A 19,260-nucleotide genomic window follows, 5' to 3' on the forward strand; every position below is an offset into this window, starting at 1 on the left:
TCCACTGTAGTAGAGTTGACCCGTTTATCTGGTGTATTGGTGAATGCTAAGAACAGAAAACAGAAGTAAAGCAACAGATGCACATTTTGTTGAAAGACAGTCAGCAGATTGAGCAGCACAAGCACAACATGGTAGTCCACGATGATCGTAACAACTGAACTGTTGAACTGTTGTAAGTGCTTGCGAGAAGCGAAGTGGAGCATGACGTCAGCATTTCCACTAAAAACACCGGCTTACTGTTTACATGGCTACAGTTTCAGAAAAATTCCACTTTGGAGGCCGTTTTCAAAAGTTTGCGTTTCAGGTCAGCTAAAACGTTTCATCCTAAAACTGTTGTCTTGTAAACAGCCCCTAATCTCTAGCGCTGAAAATGCGCTGGTAAAAAAAGAAATAGCAGAGACCATCAGCCTTTTGTTGTTGATGGTTTGTTCATTTTTGTAGCAAAGAGACATCACTGTGTCAAAACCAGCTTAAACTTCCTCACAGGAGCTTTAACACCTGTTTTTGTCCAAAACTTCAAGCCTCAGATTCACTCCAATAATCTTAAGCCATTTCTTGCCATCAGCACCTTGTAATGTGCCTCATTTGATTAATCTCTTATTTATAAGACAGCTGTTTATACCTCAGTCACAGTCTCCTGCCTTTTGATGTGTGTTTCTGAAGATAGTGGACTTATAACTCTGCGTCTATCAATAACATTGGAGCCCCAACATGGAGGTCAGGGTAGCCTCTGGATCAGATCGACGCTGGGAGTTGCATGTTTAACGCCTCGTTGTCAGCTGGAGTCTGTCTGAAAAGCCAACCTTCCCCTGCAGACAGCAGCACGAGTCAGTGGAGTGGAAGGGTCAGCTGTTTCCATTATTAGCAGAGAAATGAATTATTTATATTTGTGTGGTTTCTTCATTTAAATATGCATACAGTACTATCCTCCCTTTGCTTGACTCATTCATTGACATGATTTGCTTCCTCTTCAGATGGTTGTGACAAGAACTCTGAATGTTTATTGTTTCAGCATAAGTGCTGGATCTCTTTGAAAGCTTTATGTCTTCTATTATTAATCAGAAAACCAACAAAACAAGTTATTTTTTGGGGAAAGCTTGAGGCTCCTGTGAGGAGTGCTGTTGCCTCTATATGACCTATAAAAGCAAACAAAATCATTAGTGAGAAGATAAATTCTCTCTATGCTGAAATTTTCTGTGCCTGAGCTGCTCATGGTTGGGATTGAATAAAGTGATGGACATCTAGCTGCAAAAACAGCCTCGAGTGTACATTTAAAATAACAAACAGGCTCGGAAAGACAGCAGGAAGTAGGTCTATGTGACAAATTCGGCCAAAAGGCGCCACTTTATCCACAAGGGGGCGCCAAAATTGACATAGAATTTAAGTTTCTTGCAGGAGCTTTAAACAACATGTGATACAAAATGATTAATGACAGATAAATAATCTTCTCAAGTGTATTTTTTGGCATTAAATAATAAAGAGACCCCAGAATGTCCAAATGAAGCTCGAAATATCCAAAGTGTTTTAACGCTTAAATTTTCGTGCCCCATTTGTCTGTTTTCCTCAGAAATATTTTAATCTCATAATCTCATCAATCTTTCGTGAGGTTGTAGTAACTCATTTTTTCTCTCTTTCCAGGTAATCAAGTCAGACACTTTCAAGCACCTGAGGCACCTTGAGATCCTCCAGCTCTCCAAGAATCAGATCCGTCAGATTGAAGTCGGAGCGTTCAATGGCCTCCCAAACCTCAACACACTGGAGCTTTTTGACAACCGCCTCACACTGGTGCCATCACATGCCTTCGAGTACCTCAGCAAGCTGCGGGAGCTGTGGCTGCGAAACAACCCCATCGAGACTCTGCCGGGCTATGCCTTCCACCGAGTGCCCTCACTGCGACGCCTGGACCTGGGCGAGCTCAAGAAGTTGGATTTCATCTCTGACGCGGCTTTTGTTGGCCTCATCAACCTACGATACCTGAACCTGGGCATGTGTGGGCTGAAGGACATTCCCAAACTGACAGCCCTGGTGCGTCTGGAGGAGCTGGAGTTGTCAGGGAACAGGTTGGAGATTATTCGACCTGGTTCCTTCCAGGGTTTGGTGTCGCTGCGCAAACTGTGGCTCATGCACTCGCAGGTTTCTGTAATAGAGCGCAACGCTTTCGACGACCTGAAAAACCTGGAGGAGCTCAACCTGTCCCACAACTCCCTGCACTCGTTGCCCCATGACCTCTTCACGCCGCTTCACCAGCTGGAGAGAGTCCACCTTAATCACAATCCCTGGGTCTGCAACTGTGACGTGCTTTGGCTAAGTTGGTGGTTGAAAGAGACGGTGCCGAGTAACACCACCTGCTGTGCACGCTGCCACGCTCCCCCGTTTCTAAAAGGCAAATACATCGGAGAGCTTGATCAGAGCCATTTCACCTGTTATGCACCTGTCATTGTGGAGCCACCGACTGACCTCAATGTCACTGAGGGCATGGCTGCTGAGCTCAAGTGTCGCACGAGCACCTCCACAACATCCGTCAACTGGATCACCCCAAATGGGACTCTAATGACCCACGGTTCGTACCGCGTTCGGATATCCGTCCTGCACGATGGCACACTCAACTTCACCAACGTCACCCTGCGTGACACGGGTCAGTACACCTGCATGGTGACCAACGCTGCTGGCAACACTACGGCAACCGCTGTCCTCAACGTCACTGCCGCTGACGCCAGTGTCAACTACACCTACTTCACAACAGTCACTGTGGAAACCGTGGAAACCACCGGGGAGGAGGATTCTGCGCTGGTAGCCATCAATGAGACCTTCATCCGGGTTCACCCTGGTCCAACTCCTTCAGGCCACCTCTGGCCGGAGGGTGTTTCTACCACAGCGTCCTCTCTGTCCGCCAGCTGGTCCTCATCCTCTCCCCGGGCAACCAGACCCACCTTCACTGTGCCCATCACGGAACCAGGCTTCTCAGGTCTGGATGATGTGATGAAGACCACCAAGATCATCATCGGCTGCTTCGTAGCCATTACCTTCATGGCAGCAGTGATGCTGGTGGTGTTCTACAAGCTGAGGAAGCAGCATCAGCTGCACAAGCACCACGGCCCGGCCCGCGCCATCGAGATCATCAACGTGGAGGACGAGTTAGGAGCCGGGGCCAGCGGTCGGGGTAGCGGGATCTCAGGAGGCTCTACTATGACCCAGAGTGGAAATACTGGATTGGGAGGGGGCCAGAGCCTCAGGATGCACCACCCAGAGATCGTCAACTTACCGAACCTGGCCCGATCGGAGCACCTCAACCACTACTACAAAACCCATCACTTCAACAACAACATGATGACCCTGGGCATGGGCACGGGCTCCGGTATGGGCCTCAACAACAACAACAACCCCTCACCCTGCTCACCGTCTCAGAACACGTCCATACCCTGTTCCCAGATCCCAACCTCCACCGGTGGAGGGATGCCCACGGTGGGCACCCTGCCCTCCCCTGTGCCCCTGCCCCAGCTGGGTCTCCACAGTTCTCTCAAAGGCCTTATGGGGAAAAGCCAGAACGAGCCCTTGCTTTTTAAGAGCGGCTCCAAGGAAAATGTGCAAGAGACTCAAATTTGAGCAAGAGTGAGAGCGGCGTGAGACATAGAGATGCTTGATAAAGACAGAAAAGAGCCAGTGAGACCGAGTAAACGAGACTGATTGTAGCCTACTGTCCTCATGGACAGATTCCAGAAAAGATTATATTCACATAGCTGCTGCTTTGCATTGTCAGTCTCTTGACAGGGAGCAGCAGACGGAGAAAGAAAATGGGAAAGAGAGGGTGACAGAGTAAAATATCATATCAGCACTAGTCCCAACAACGACATTTGCACATGCTTTTACTCAATCAGACACAAACATAGAAGAAGTACACGACAAACAGGAATTGTTTAGTTGCCTGTTCACCCTGCCACAGTCTTTGCCAAAGCGATGAAGCCAACGCTTTGATTGCTTCACAAACACTGAGCCTCTTTAGGTTTTATACAGATCAATTCATATATTTCCAGACACTCTGAGTGTTTATATTTGGACAGAAACATTATATTGGCCATCGAAGGTGTTGTTGTATTAGTGTTTGGCAGAGACTCGGGATGACAAACAATGGATTGGGTGAGCAGGATGGTCCCAGGTTTCCAGGAAGCGCTAACAGAAAGCAGAGAAAGCAGAATTAGAGCAGTGCAACGATCCGCCTAGGAAACACGTACGAGACTAGTGCTCTGCAGGGAGACAGAAAACAACACAGAAGTATATTTTCAGAGAGGTTTCACTCTCGATTTCTCACTTTTATCCCTTTTTTACACCTTACTGGCTACTGTCTCCTTTGAAAGAGGAGCCAAAAAGAATAGTTTATCATGGGACGGGGAAACTCCTGTGGCTTAAAGGACAATGAGAGATACGAAAAGAGCGAAGGTAAATATTATATATACCGTAAATATATTTTCATTCAAAGAAATAAATTATAAAGAATCTCTATCAAACATCAGACTGGAACTACAACGTCTGAGGAATAGTTAAAAAAAAAAAAAGATACGCAGCTGTTTAGTGGCCCTCCCTCACGACTTTTCCAAACTTGAAACAAGATGGCCGCACTGACTGTGCTACGTGGACGACGTGAGGGAAAGAGGAGCAGCTGGAAACGTGTTTGGGGTGAATTTATTTTGGTCTTTTTGTAGCCGCACTCTCCTGACGCATTCACACAAACAGGGTCACTGCAGAGGGGACGTGTTGACACCCTGCTGCGAAAAAAACTACGAAACACCACGAGGACGGCAGCAGCGTTGACGGCGTCTCTCCATCGTTTGCTACACAGCAGAGTATTAATAATAATGATCATCATGGTAATAATGATAACAAGCTTTAGCTTAATTTGTCATAAAGGCCATTTAATAATGAACAATATGTTACCATATTTTACTGTATTATTACTGTAACTGAAATGTTGCACATGCTAGCTTAGCATGCTATCTAGAAACACATGCTAGTTTAAAAGACGTTTCACGATGAGGATATGACATATTATTGTTACTACGTTATCATTGTTATCATTGATATGACTATTATTATTACTACTTGTGCCTATAAATAGCTGAGATGACATATTTTTTCATATGTATATGACACTGAAGTTGTTTCGTGACTGACCCTGTGGGACTCCGGCTAACGAACAGCAGCGGGACGATCTAAGCGAACTCAGCAGGAAATAACCCGGCCCTCCAAACGGCTTCCTCACTGACTCGTCTGGACGGACCCCTCATGTTATCACACTGGGAAAAACACGGGACCTTTGATGAGGACTGCTCCTTTGCAGGAGGATTATTTCACAACTGTATCTCAGTGTTATCGTGTATGAGTGGATTTCATGGCAGCAGGGAGCTAAATGGACACTGCCGAGCATTTTTAAAGGTAAGCGCAGCTCGTTCAGTGAAGCAGGAGGTAACATGCAGTGCAGTATACAGCGGTGGGTGAATTTTTTCTAAAGAAAATGGACATTAAATGAAAAAAATATAGAAGCTTATAGATCTCTTTTAAAAAAAACAAAATTATTATGATAAGTGTTTTTCATTTTGGGTTTTTATCAAGTTTGATTCTTTTCTGTTTTTTTAAATCAGGTGTTATCTTTATTGTAATATTGTTATTGTTATTATAATTAGCTGATTACACTGGTTATAATTCTGAGAGATGTTCTGTTAGCAGAGGTCACTTTGAAAATTAAAAAAACCTGGCACATACAACGGCAGTTGAAGTCTGTGAAGTTTTGGTGGCTACCTTTTCTTTCCGTTCTGTTCGTAGTCTCACTGTTTGTGTCCCTTCGGCTCTGCTTGAGATGAGACCTGGCGAATGTGAAGCGCTCCTTTTTTTTTTTTGTTTTGTTTTGTTTCTGCACAGGGGGACAGGAAAAAGGCCCTGCTCTGGTTTACAACCTCACCCTCACTGGCTCTGTGCTTTTCCTGAATGTCATCGCCATCTCGCTGTTCAGAGAGACAGCACGGTTGCGCAATGTCAACACCTCGTCGCCATGACTACACACTCAGACAAATTGCGCGAATGGCGTCAAACGTCAGCCTCTCGGCAGTCTCGTTTCCTGTTTAGGCGCCGCGTCTCGGGGCTCCGGCCGCTGTTCCCCTTTAATGGTAGCAAATCAGCCTGAGCTTTGTACCCATGTCCTCGCGAAAAACGCCCCATCCTCCTCCTCCCTTTTCCTCCCTCAGCATCCTGCCATCAGGTTTCCCTGGCAACTGTTGCCGCTGCGACAGGCCTTACCACAGCGTCTTGATTTCGAATGCTAAACAGACGGGAGCAGACAGTATAGAGACTCTCCTCCATGTGCATACTCGGCCAATGTTATCCATTTGTTTACACTAGCATCTGTATTTCTCACACTGCACACTTCCTGTTAGTGAACCATGCAGTTTGCACTCTCCTGTCCCCTATGTGTTTAATTTACATCGGCCTCACACTGACGCTAAACGCGCTTCTGCACCCTACACTTCTGATTAACACTCATTCCCTGCATCGCTTATTAACATATCCCCTCCCCAACACAAGGGATCCATATTCTCCTCACGACTTATTTACATATTCATCTGCCTCTGTGTGCAAATAACGGAGAAATTATCATGAGGGTATGAGTGTGTGTCTGTGTGTGTCAAAGCAAGGACTGTTACAAAAGCATTTCACCCCCAATTCCTGAAAAACTGCCTGCCCTGCATATCCCCGTGTAGTAGATCATCACTTTGGGTAAAGTGCCGTGTGTTGGCCCTGTAGCTGGTGTGAAGTGGCACAAACCAGAGGCGGTGTTATTGAGGTTTCCTGGTAAAGAGAGATGGAGAGAAAGAGCAGCGGTTGAGCCAGAGACACAAAGTCACAGTGCTGCAGTGTCTGAGTCACAGAGCGCCCAACACACTCCCAACGCTCTAATGGAAATACTGTGTTTACCGTGCAGGAGAGGGCTGCTCCATCACCCATTCTGGGAATAGGTGAAAAACATCACAAAACGTGTGTGTGTGTGTGTGTGAGAAGGTGAGCGTGTGGATAATAACACGCCTGTTGTGCTGTTGTGTAAGGCAAAGAAATCAGGACATGTGAAGTGGTTCACTGTTTATGGCGAGAGATGTTACACCATCGTTGATGCAATGCTGCTCACTTTGTGTGTAGTTGCAGCTGTGTCTGTGTGTCTGTGTGTGTTCAGGTGGGCTCTCGCTTGCTTGCGAGCTTGTATAAGGAGTGGAAGAGGGAGGAGGGGTTGGCCAGACCTCCATTTTAAATCCCCCAGTTCAAACCAGATCTGTCTGTCCCTCTCTCTGCTTCAGGCTCCTTTATGATCCTCTCCCCGACACTCCGAGTAAAAGCAGGATTCTTTTTTTTCTTTGGGCTTAAGCAGCTCCTCCTCCCCTCCTCCTCCCCTCCTCCTCCCCTCTTTCTCTACATATTTGGATGAGTCCAAAGTCTTTTCAAAGAGGTCTTAGACTGAGCATGCCAGTTCCACTTTTCTAATAAAGTTAAAAAACTCTTATTCTCCCAAATTCTCACTGTCACGTCATTCCAGAAAGACATACTCATTTCTGTTTCCTGCCTTAAGGCTATAAAGTTATATTTGTGCAAAAGTTTTGAGCACAAAAATGCTTTTTTGCCATAACTCAAAATTATATCATGTGAAAAAATTAGAATCAAGGGAAAAACAAAGAAGTTTCAGCAAACACTTATTAATTACATGTGCATTAACAACTTGTTTTCCTCCCCCACGTAACACAGATACAAACACAAAGCTAACATCGAGCTATCAATACTGTAAAAGGGGAAGTTGGTACAAATAAGAAAACCAAAGTTTACCAATCCCTTTGGATTTCGTCCTTTTGGATTTTACTCAATCCAACTCTTCCAGCTGGTTTGGCTAAATAATTCAGGGATGTTGTGTATATCTAGGGATGGGTACCTTTCACGTTTGAAACAATACAGTACCAATGCCTGGTACCTGGTAATCGTACCAGTACTCAACTGTACCAATTTTCGGTACTCTTCTGGCTGTATGTGGAAAAAGATATCAATTTGTTTGATAATGAAATATATATTTTTTCAATTTAACATATTTCTTCTTCAATATATAACCTTGCAATACTGTGTTCATGTCCAGCATGGAAAATCACCTACTCTTCCACTCCCTTGCAGTCACAAGGATGGGTTTAGGTACCTAAACATGGTGCCGTTTGACTTCACATGAATCGGTACCCGGTACTTTTGACAGAATTCGGTCGGTACCTTCAAAAGTACCTAATTCGGTACCCATCCCTATGTATATCCCAGTACCATTGGATACAAAACAGCCAGTTCGAATTTGCCCTGTACGACTCCCGATTGGTTGACTTTGTAGCACATTTTTAACGCTGTGTCATGTTAAGCTATCGTACAGGCAGAATTGAGCTCAGAGGAAGTGTAAGGCTGAGCAAAGGAAGAGGATAAGCTGCTTTTTTTAAGCTTGATTCTGTTTTTATATATATATATATATATATATATATATATATATATATATATATATATATATATATATATATATATATAATATATATATATATATATATATATATATATATATATATAATATATATATATATATATATATATATAATATATATATATATATATATATATATATATATATACTATGATACTATAAAGCTGAAGACCTATTTATCCTCCCATCCATGTGTCCGTTACGTTGGCATTGCCGTTAACCACAACATCCACTAGGGGGAGCAGCCCAGAGTCAAATGTTTATGACAACAAACCCAAAAACAAACATGGCAACTGTGGAGGAGGTATTGCTGATGTAGCGCTAGCTTAAAAGACAAAAACAAAGGCAGCATTGTAGGAGATGTTTGTTAGTGGGCTGTTAAATATGTCACAAAAGTTTCACCATTGTTATTTCTTCTTCGTGACTCACTAGAGCCACATATTGAGTAGTAAAAGCAACACTGCCCCCTTGGTTTTTGGTGGTATTGCTTCTTTATCCCTAAGCTTTATGGAAAATTATCTGGATGCGTATTTACATTCACAAATGGGCTTTTGGACGACTTTTTCCAGACCTCAGAGTCTTTGTATGTGAGACGCAGACAGCTCGACACTCAGCCCACTGATCATGTCTTTAGCTTTTCCTATGTCCAGTTTTTATTTTCTTCCCTTTTGGGGTCTCTATTGTTTTTGTTTTTTGTATTTCCTGCTGACATGTTCGTAGGAGCGTCCACAAACATCCCGTCTGTTTTTACAAAATCAAAAAAACTCCCAAACTTGTGGGAAAACTTTGGCGTGGGCACTTTTCTCTGTCACCTGTGATGTGTTTTAAGCTGCAGTGGAAGTAAAACCCTGGGGTAAAGGCTGGCTATCCAACATCCAAGCCTTCTTCTTCTTTTGTCCGTCATTGAACGTAAAGTGGTGTCAAAGAGCCATGACCGCCCTGAGTACGAGTTATAAAGATGTTAGCATTTGCTCAGTTTTACCATCCTGGGAATACTCCAGAAGCTTGGTGGATGTGTGTTGAGATTTATTCCCGTGTTGTGATTTAAAATCTGAACGATGAACACTTATCCCACTTTTTGGGTGCGTTTGGTGGTTGCAGGCGTCCCTCGTTGTCTCACTGCGTTTGAGGCTTTGGCCGAACTTGTGCCAGTCCCTGAGGGCCGTATCACACACGTGTTAACCTCGACACTACAAGCCAAGTGTGAGCTACACACTGCTTAATTTCTCTGCTGCCCTCCTTCATTTAAAAAATGGCAGTGAAGCGACAGCTGAGCTCGATGCATTATTGATACAGGCGGTGTCAATGATGCATGCGCTAAGACGCCGCTGCTAATTTTCTCCCCCATGCAGAGGCCAGAAGCCTCAAACTGCAGTCATTCATTCGAGTCGTTATCGCTGCTTTTTTTTTTTACCCCTGGTTATCAAGACTGGGAGCTAAACATGGCTGCTCCTTTTGACTCATGATGGCTGCAGTGATTGGGTTAAGTGTGGCGGCGTTTTGTGTGCCACTGTGTCACTGAGGACCCCCCGCCGCCGCAGCAGCATCATCAGCAGCTCTGTCTGGCCTCTGCTGTGTGATGTTTGGCAGTCAGGGGGGCTGGATTCATCACCATCACGCTGATCCAAGAGCCGATCTGATGGCACCAGTTTTTGACGATGCCCCGGTCGTTCTGTTCGGTCACATTAGGAGAGAATGACACGTTTTTTTTATGTTTTGTTTTCTGTCGCTGCCATGTTGCTGTGCTGCTGGAGATTTGATGAGTGCAGACATTTTTCTGTGTCATCTGTGAAAACCCTGCCCTGGAGCCCACTATCACACTTCCACACACACATCAGCACAGGAAGGATCGCACACACACTTTGGCACACACACGCTGACACTGACTAACGAGTGATTTAGTGATTGAGGAGGAGCTTTCTGGAACAATTTGAGTGCACTGGAGGCTAACACAAACCCTTTAGCAGCTCCGTGTGTGCGTGCTTTATATCCTGTGAAGGTGTCCTTAATTTTCAAACAGCACATGTCTTACTTCCTTGTTGCCTTGGTAACCATGTCGGCGGTCATAAGATGTCCGTTTGGGCTCGGCCTTGGGAGTGGGAACGGTGGGGCCTGTCAGCGAGTGTGGGCCGTGACGCAAGAGTGATGAGTGGCGTCTCGGTCCAGATGACTATCTCATGCGTGTCACTCAGCTGTGGGTCAGCGGGCCCGTGAACAGCAGCTGAGAGAAAACCCACTCAGTCAAACGGGACACGCTCGCAGCTTGTGCAACTGTAAAGCAGCGATTAATGCGAAGAGTGAAGTCAGAGCGCTGCTCAACGGCGAGCTTCTCATGAATGCTTTATAAAGAGGGTATCAGTGCCGTCACGTGAAAACCTTGTAGCTGCATTTCTGAGCATCAGTGAAGAGATTTAATTTTCCATTTCAAATGTGGAAACTCTCCTGCGCTCTGGAGGAACCCTCTCCGAGCTCTGTGGGGGGACATTCAAAAGAGATTCTTAGAAATAAAGCTCATATTGACTTCACGCGAGCAGCCAGATTTGGCTTTGAGGACAATCAGTTGGGATTTCGTCACACACGTTTGGGGCCTCCTCGTGCCCTGGAGCGCTGTGGAAACCTCCTCCCTCCAGTCCTGTGATGTGTGCAGACTCTGGGACTTGTCCTGAACCGTCCCGAACTATTAAAGGAAGTGCTGAGCCAGCAGCGGCGCTCTCCTCAGAGGGACACGCTCGCTGTTAAGTTTCCAAAAGCACAGAGCAGCCGTGTTCCCAGATTTACTGTTTATGGACGCCTTGGCTGGTGCTCGTGCTCGCTCTGTGCTGCGTGTGATGTTTGTTTGAAGCCGGGCAGGGGGCCATGGAGTACAGTTCACTGCTTTGAAGTGTAAATCCAGGTCTGGTTGGAGCACCGTATGGAGGGCAGCGTGGAAATAGACGTGGGCATATGGATGGAGGCTGCTGGTTTGATAACAGAGCTGTGTAACCTGAATCTATCTGCTGACATGGCAGGAGCACAGGGAAACATGGAGTAAAGCGCAGATACAAGGGTAAACAGATCACAGTTTTCCCCTTCTACATCACAATTTATAAAATCACAACTCAGTTTATCAGTGAAACCAGTAAAACCAGTAAAAAGTGAAACTGGATTAGTAAATATGTTTTATAGCTCTGTTTTTAAGATTCCCCTGCCAAAAGCCTAAAGCAGTGAGAGCACACCTCCACTCTCTTTCATGTGCATATATGACAAGCCAAGGCAAGGAGAGCATCAGCAAACTTTTTTTTTTTTTTGCAGAAGTCCCCTATTTTGCAGAGACTAATTCAGTCAAAATAAATGATAAAGATAGGGAAAAAAGAAATCTCTGTTAAAAATTAGCTTTTCTTTTGTACAAGCAGGATGTTTAACCCTGTTTCCACGAAGCGGTCTGGTAGGGATCAGTGAAGCCTGATCCTGTTTACGTTTCCACAGCTGACCCTGTCCTTCTCGATAGGCGGCGTCTTTGTACCCGTGTCAGCTACGTAACAGCATGACAGCACAGAATACCCCGCAAATTAAACCAACAAAGAAGAAAAGTGCAACAAAATTTGGTTTTGTCATGGCTTGTGATGCTATTTTCCAAACAAGAAGAAAGTTGTCTTCACAAAGTCGACTGGAAATTTAAAAATGGCAGAGTTAAAGGTTGTTCTTTATTACCGCTGTTGTACAAGAAGTGACGATTCTTTCAATCATTGGACTGCAGTGTTTCTAGCTTCACCTCCTGGGGTTGGATCGGTTTTTCTGGCACCCCAACAAAAGGGTACCAAAGAATGAGTTACTACAGGTCAGTAATAGAGGTGCGAAAAAACATCAATAAGGCAATTTATTGCAATACTTTGTCCTGTGATAAACTATTATTTTATCTCTCAAAACTGATACTTTTCGTATAACAAAAATTCATAATTTAGGTGAATTGGAAGTACATCTTCCACACCTCCACTAAGATAGATGGCGCTGAAGAGCTACTCCGCTGTATGTTGCCTATAAACTGTACAATGAATATAATCTCAAAGTATATTAAAGCAAGAAAAGCACTCAGAGAGCGCAGACCTCCGCCAAGCATATTGTGATTGTGACGCAACACTTAAGTCCGACTTTAATGTTATACTTTCTTTCAGCAGACTGTCTGCCACAATTTGGTGTTGGTTGCAGGTTTGTACAATAATTTGTTTCCTGACAGTGTTGAAAATTATAATGACCCCAATATTTCATATTCCAGATCTTAGTATCCAGAATATTGCCAGGATATAGATCGTACTTTAACATCTGACAGAATTTATGGTGACCTTGTCTTGTATTGTTTTGCAAAGCAATCTGACCATTTATAGTGGAGTTATATACACATATGGTGAAAACGGCCCTATCTCACAATGATGACGAATCCTTGAAAAAAAAAAAAGTCCTGGATCCAGACGGTGATCCGGATCACCTCTAAAATGTAATCACTCCTTCCTTATTCCATTTTGAATGTTTCCTGAAAATTTAATTGAGATCTGATTTTTACTTTTTGAGTCATGTTGTTCACAGACAAACTTTCCCAATCATAACCTCCTTGGCCGACTTGATGATATTGGTTTATTTAATTTTCAATCATGTTTGGTGCAATATTAGATTTTTATTTTGAGTAACTTTGGTTACATCAACACACTTTATGTTTTCAAGTCAAGTGTATGTATGAAACACTTCATCTGACTTTCATTATTTCAAACCCAATAAAATAGAAAAGTTGTTTTCAATCAAATAGTTTACTGGCTACAACATCCCAATATATCAAAGTTGTGATATTATCGTACCGTGAGTTTCTTTGCCAATACTCACCCTAGTCGGTATTTTGGGGACCTATCCTGGAATAGTCAAAGCAAACGCCACAAAATTCGTGCTGTGCCAAGACAAACAGAACCGAACAGCTTGGTGGAAACGGGGCTTTCGTTGGACTCTACAGCCTTCACTGCAAAAAACTGAAATCTTATCAAGTGTTTTTGTCTTTTTTTAAGTGAAAAATTGTCTTATTATACTCGATATGAGCCACTTTCAACTTATCAATCCAGAAAAATGTCTTGTTTCAAGTTATCAGAGTACAAAAATGAGGTTTGAATCGCTTGTAACCAGTAAAAAAAATCTGCCAATGGAACAAGAAAAAATTGCTTGAAAATTTCCTTGAGACTAGAATAATGTCTTAATACAAGCAACTTTTCTCTTCCATTGGCAGATTTTTTTTACTGGTTACGAGCAATTCAGACCTAATTTTTGTCCTTAAACAACTTTAAACAAGACATTTTTCTGGATTGGTCATGTGAATTTGGCTCATATTGAGTCTAAAAAGGAATTTTCTACTGAAAATAAGACAAAAACACTTGATAAGATTTCAGTTTTTGCAGTGTTGTTGCTGTATTTCTTTCTGCATCTCCCTCATCTAACAGGATAACTGGTGTTCATTCTAACTGCATACTCGCTGTAGTTCCTATTCCACAAACAGAGTTGAAAATGAGTTTCGATGCAGTCCTCCGTCACGCTCGTTAATTCCCCGGCTCTCACCTGAGGTCAGAAGTTGTGATCAGAGAGCAAAAGCCGCAGCAGAGATCCGGCCTGACCCAGATAAGCCTCCTGAGCGGAGCGTCGAATCTGACCTGCAGCGTCCTCAAAGTGAAACAAGTTAGGAGAGAGCTGTAAACACTTATTAATCTGGAATCAACTTTTTACTGCACTCATTGATTTTTCTTTACCCTGTCTTTGTCTCCACCCGCTTATGTCAGCGCTGAGGCATGCTATCTTTCTTTTAATCTCATTGGAGCTGATTTATTCATCCAGTCTGGACCTTAATACCCTCATTTCATGTCTGCTCCCATCTCTGCTCCCGGTCTGGATGAAACCAACTTCACATTCTTAATATTTCCCCCCCTGATGCTCATAAAGCCGACACTCTGCGCACTCCGCTTGTGTCCCGGTCATGGTTTTGTCGCTTTCACCAGGTTCAGCCGACAGTGGAGGCTCTGCGTCGCCTCAGGGCCTCCCCCCACTCCTCCTCGCCCGGAGGAGAGAGAGTGACAAGGGAGGAAGAGAGGAGACAGAAATAGAGGGAGAGACAGGGGAGATAGATTGAGGAGAGATGTGACGATGGCAGGAGGAATGAAAGATGACAATGAGAGGCATCCTGTCACTCCGGATCTTTGTAGGTTTTATCCACATGTGAGAGTGTGTCTGCTTTCGTGTGCGAAGTATCATACACACACACAGGGGCCCCGGCTCAGTGCACTTGTGAGTGAGTGTGTGTGTGTGTGTGTGTAATATTTGCATGAGCGGCATAAGTATGCATATTTATGCGTACGTCCGAGTGGGTTGCGTGCATACTTGTGTGCACTCGAGTGCGCTCGCTATCCGTGTTTATGTTCCTGTGTGCGGCAGAGATAAAGACATGGAGGAGAGGAAGGAGGCCGCTGCAGTGCTTATATGTCAGCCAGCGCCGGAGGGGGAATGACTCCTCTCTGTCCCCAACCCAGGAGAGGCCGAGGAGGAGCACGGCTGACTTCTCCTGCTCCTCTGCCTTTTCTCACCCTCTCCTTCAGAAATGTAGCTAAAGCCTTTCTCCTTCCTCTCTGACTCACATCCTCGTACGTTTTCTCGCTACTTCACGGGAGTAGGCCTCCGTCTCGCATCTTTCCTCCTCATCCCGCCGCTCCTCTCTATCTACCTCACGCTTCCAGCTTCACCCCTCCCACCTTCTCCTGCTGCCATTTTTCTCCACCCTGCAGCTAGATGTCAACTTGTGATTCTGTGTTAACCCCATGATCCTCACACACACACACACACACACACACACACACACACACACACAGACAGGCTCCCACGCTCCTGTTAGCCCCCTGCATCCAGCCGATCCCCTCTCAGGAAAACAGGAAAACAAACCCAACAAGAAGAAGAAACAAAGCTTCTGATGTTTCCTTCCCTCTGTTCAATTAAACATGGCCTCCATCTGCCTCTCAGTTTCTCTTCTGCAATATTGACTGTGGTTGTTCTTGTGATTGTTTCTAAAGACTGTGTTTTAACCTGTTATAACCACAGATGTACGTATTAACACAGGAGGAACATGTCACTAGGAGTGTGTTTGTGTGTGTTAGAGAGTGTGTGAGTGTGTGTGTGTGTGGATGGAGGAGGGTGGATTTGTTCTGCTTCAAGGTTCTGTGCCAAATCTTTTTTCAGAACGTTCAATCTCTGTTCATGTGCCATACTGAGAAATTTATGAAATAAAATGTTTTTGCACAAAATTCAAAATAAGACGGGGCTGATTTTTTTTTTAAAACGTGGGTCTGTTTTAAATTAGAGTGGAAATCCAGTGTTTGTTTTTCTGCCTGTGTGTGTGTGTGTGTGTGGGTGAATAATTTTGGTGAATTCTTGATGTGCATCTTCTTCCTCGTTGTTATTTTCCCAAAGAGCCTCTTCCTCCTCTTCTCTCTGTCAGGATTGTTTTTTTTCTTCTCCTGTGTGCCACAGCATTGTTGCAAAGTGTGTGAATGTGTGTGTGTGTGTGAGAGTGTTTTTGAAGGCATTGTGTCAGTGTGTTAGAGCTGATTTGACACTGAGGCTGCGGACGGCTGGCTGCAGGGTGTGTATGGTGACCCCAGTGGCTGACCTCCGCCTGCGCCCCTCGTCTGCCGTGTGTGTGTGTGTGTGTGTGGGATGCTGTTCAGCTTGTAGTGAGCTCTTACATCATGCTGGTTGGGGGTTTGCCAAGAGGTCAGTTTCCGACTCTAGGTTACAATAATTATCTCAGTGTGTGTGTGTGTGTGTGTGTGTGTGTGTGTGTGTGTGTGTGTGTGTGTGTGTGTGTGTGTGTGTAAGGAAGGGGTCACCAGGTCAGGTGAACGTTAACGCTCCTCAAACGTTTCTCTAAGTCATCTTTTCAAACGCTCAGCTGCCGATCAGCTGGCAGGCGTCTGAATGGATCAGCTGACAAATAGCTGACAACAGATGCGCAGCTGTACATACACATGTACACTGTGTGTGTGTGTGTGTGTGTGTGTGTGTGTGTGTCAAAAATTCCAGATTTAATCTGTTCAGTGATCTGATTGAAACAACTCCAAACTGGACCAGAAATTTTGCTTATGATCAACTTAACTCAACTTTTACTTAACTGCTTACTTCTTCACCAAACTCGTTCAGCCTGACTTTATCTAAACTTTTTTTGCCTACCAGGTTAAATCTCCATCAGACATTAAGGTGAGTTGATAAAAGTCAGACAATTTTACCATGAAGGAGTCAGCGAGCGTGGGGATGCGAGCATGTAATCCTTCGTGCAGCAAAGAGCCAGAGTTTAGGGCAAGGTTGAAGGGATGATGTGACGGGTCGAGTCGACATTTAGGTGAAATTTGAGGTGAAGTTTGAGGCGACATTAAAGCGAAGTTGAGACAAAGTCGAAGCAAAATTGAGTCAGTTGAGGTAAAGTTTGTAGAAAGTTGATGTGAAGTTTGAGGCAAAGTTGTGGCGAAATTTGTGGTAAAGCTGAAGTGAAGTTGAGGTCTTTTGTCCACATGAAACCACAGTTTTACGTCACTGAGAACAATGTTTTCTGAAAACTCCAGCCAAAGTGAAGATTTTGGAAAACTCTTGTTTGGAGGTTCCGTTTAGATACTAGTAAACAAAGATTTTGGCTCTCAAGTGTCAAAGCTAAATGACGAGGGCTCATTGTATAGACTGTAAAAAAAAAATGGATGTCAACTTGCTCGGCTCAAAGTGAGGTCTCCACAAAAACTGCTCCCCCTGGTGGCTGGCTGCAGTATAGGTCAAAAAATCCATCTCCCCAGTCATTCCAGATGGGCTGTGGTCAAAATTTTAAAAATTATTACACTTCGTAGAAATGTTTCTCACGTCCGATTGTTGTGAAGATATCATTTGGCTGTCTTGCATTCAAGTCCTCTTTTTTCTAAAAAGTTTCATTTCCATTAGTTATACGAGGTTAAAAACGAGGCTTTACATACATTTTTTTACATTTAACGATGATTGACAGCTGCCGTTCTTTTGTATTTTTTTCGGGGATTGTAAAATATGTCAGGAGGTAGGGTCAGGAAGTGATTAGACTCTCAAAAGAAAAAAAATTATTATTATTTTTGTCACCCAGCTCGCAACGCTGTCCACTCTATATACAGTCTATGGGCTCATTCTGATTGGATGGCACAGGTTTTACGTCAGAAAATCCACTGCCAAATATGGGTTCGGCATCTGACGAGCCACACTCACCGATGACTTTGCCCGCTGGGTGTGGATGAAAGTATTTTAAAATACCCGGCTACGTGTTGACACATGGCATCAGTCTCCTTGCTAACAGCTCCAGCACCCTCACCTGTCAGTAAAGTCCGCCCTAACCTTAAATGTCCAAAACTGGAGTAATAACGTAATGAGTTATAAAAAAACTCTGCTCTATTGAGGGATTATCAGTCTATGTCATCCTAAAGATGAGCACACATCTTTACATTTAGCTCATTCATTCAGATGAGTTAGCATTTATTAAACACTAAATTCAACCTGTTATCAGCTTCAAAATGTACGTTTTTTTCTGTGGACAGTTTTTAGAAATTATATGATACAACAGAGGCAACTTCTATCAAGTTTTGACCATCACAGAGCAACCAAAGTTTTGGAGTTATTAGCGACCATGCTAACTGGTGACTCTCAGTCGACAGTATCAGTGATTAATGGCCGAGAGTCACCAATTAACAAGGTCGCACTTTACACTGAAACACCAGCAACGTCTGCGGTTAAATAATTAACTCTGGACGTAGTTTTCTGTTTTTTTTTTATCATGAACCAAGTCTTAGACTCAGCAGTTTGTGTGCTTCTTTTTGGTCTGGGAGGATTTTTGATTTATTGACACATGTTTACGTCCTGGTCTATATCTGTCCACTTGCTGATCTCTTCTGTCCACTCACTGCTATTTCTTTATAAACCTGGGATTCATTTACCATCCATCTAGGTGAAGATATTTAGTTTAAAAAATGTGGGGGGTTTTTTTGGTGGTTAGCTCCTCCTCGGCAGTTGAAAAAAAACGGAACAAACAGTACAAAAATGAGCTAATCAGACAAAAAATCCTTCCTGATCTGGCCTGTAAACATGTTTGTTTGTGCTGTAAAGATCAGCTTTCTGAATGGGTGTGTATGTGTCACCAGTGCGTCTTCAGTAAGCCTCTAGTGGACATTTGAGGAACTGCAGTTTATATTAGCCACTTACACAGACTTCATATGTTAAGACTGTAATTGATCGACACAGCTGTTGAGGGTAAACTGAAGTGATTACAATAAACAAGTGTTAGAGAGGGAACGAAGGTTAGAGGTTAAAATTCAGCGACACAGTATCATTTCATAACGTTCGTCACAGATTCTAAGTGTCTCAGCCAAAGTTTATGATAATCCATTTAATCTGAACAGTCTGACATCACTGTTCATGGAGATGTACAGCATCTAAAAATAAAGAGTTGTGAATATTTCATGGCTCTTTTTCAGACACTTGCAAATGACTCGTGAAGTAGAGTGATGACTTGACTCGGGTTTTCCTCCGAGGACTCGTCGCTCGGTCTGAGATTTATCTTTGCCCCCCGAGGAGGAGGAGGAACCTTGAGGAAGCTCTGCATTAACACATGCATTACTCAAAGACCTGATGGATCATTGTGAACATGTACAGTTCTCCCACATTGTAGTGAACTGTAT

The 19,260-nt window shown here is 43.9% G+C and overlaps 1 protein-coding gene across 3 annotated transcripts in view; it reads left to right on the top strand.

Moving 5' to 3' along the window:
* lrrc4ba (leucine rich repeat containing 4Ba) overlaps positions 1–7,629 on the top strand; it is a 54,008-nt gene extending 46,379 nt beyond the window's left edge. For all 3 annotated transcript variants that reach the window (XM_074695877.1, XM_074695878.1, XM_074695879.1), the window contains one exon: positions 1,639–7,629. In XM_074695877.1, the coding sequence (XP_074551978.1) occupies positions 1,639–3,603 (1,965 nt within the window). In that variant the 3' untranslated portion in view covers positions 3,604–7,629. The remainder of the gene's footprint in view (positions 1–1,638) is intronic.
* The last annotated feature ends 11,631 nt before the right edge of the window (positions 7,630–19,260 follow it).

This window comes from Halichoeres trimaculatus, unplaced genomic scaffold (assembly GCF_033239565.1).
Source record: "Halichoeres trimaculatus isolate MK-OKI-2021-1 unplaced genomic scaffold, fHalTri1.1 fHalTri1_scaffold_20, whole genome shotgun sequence".
Lineage (NCBI taxonomy): Eukaryota > Metazoa > Chordata > Actinopteri > Labriformes > Labridae > Halichoeres > Halichoeres trimaculatus.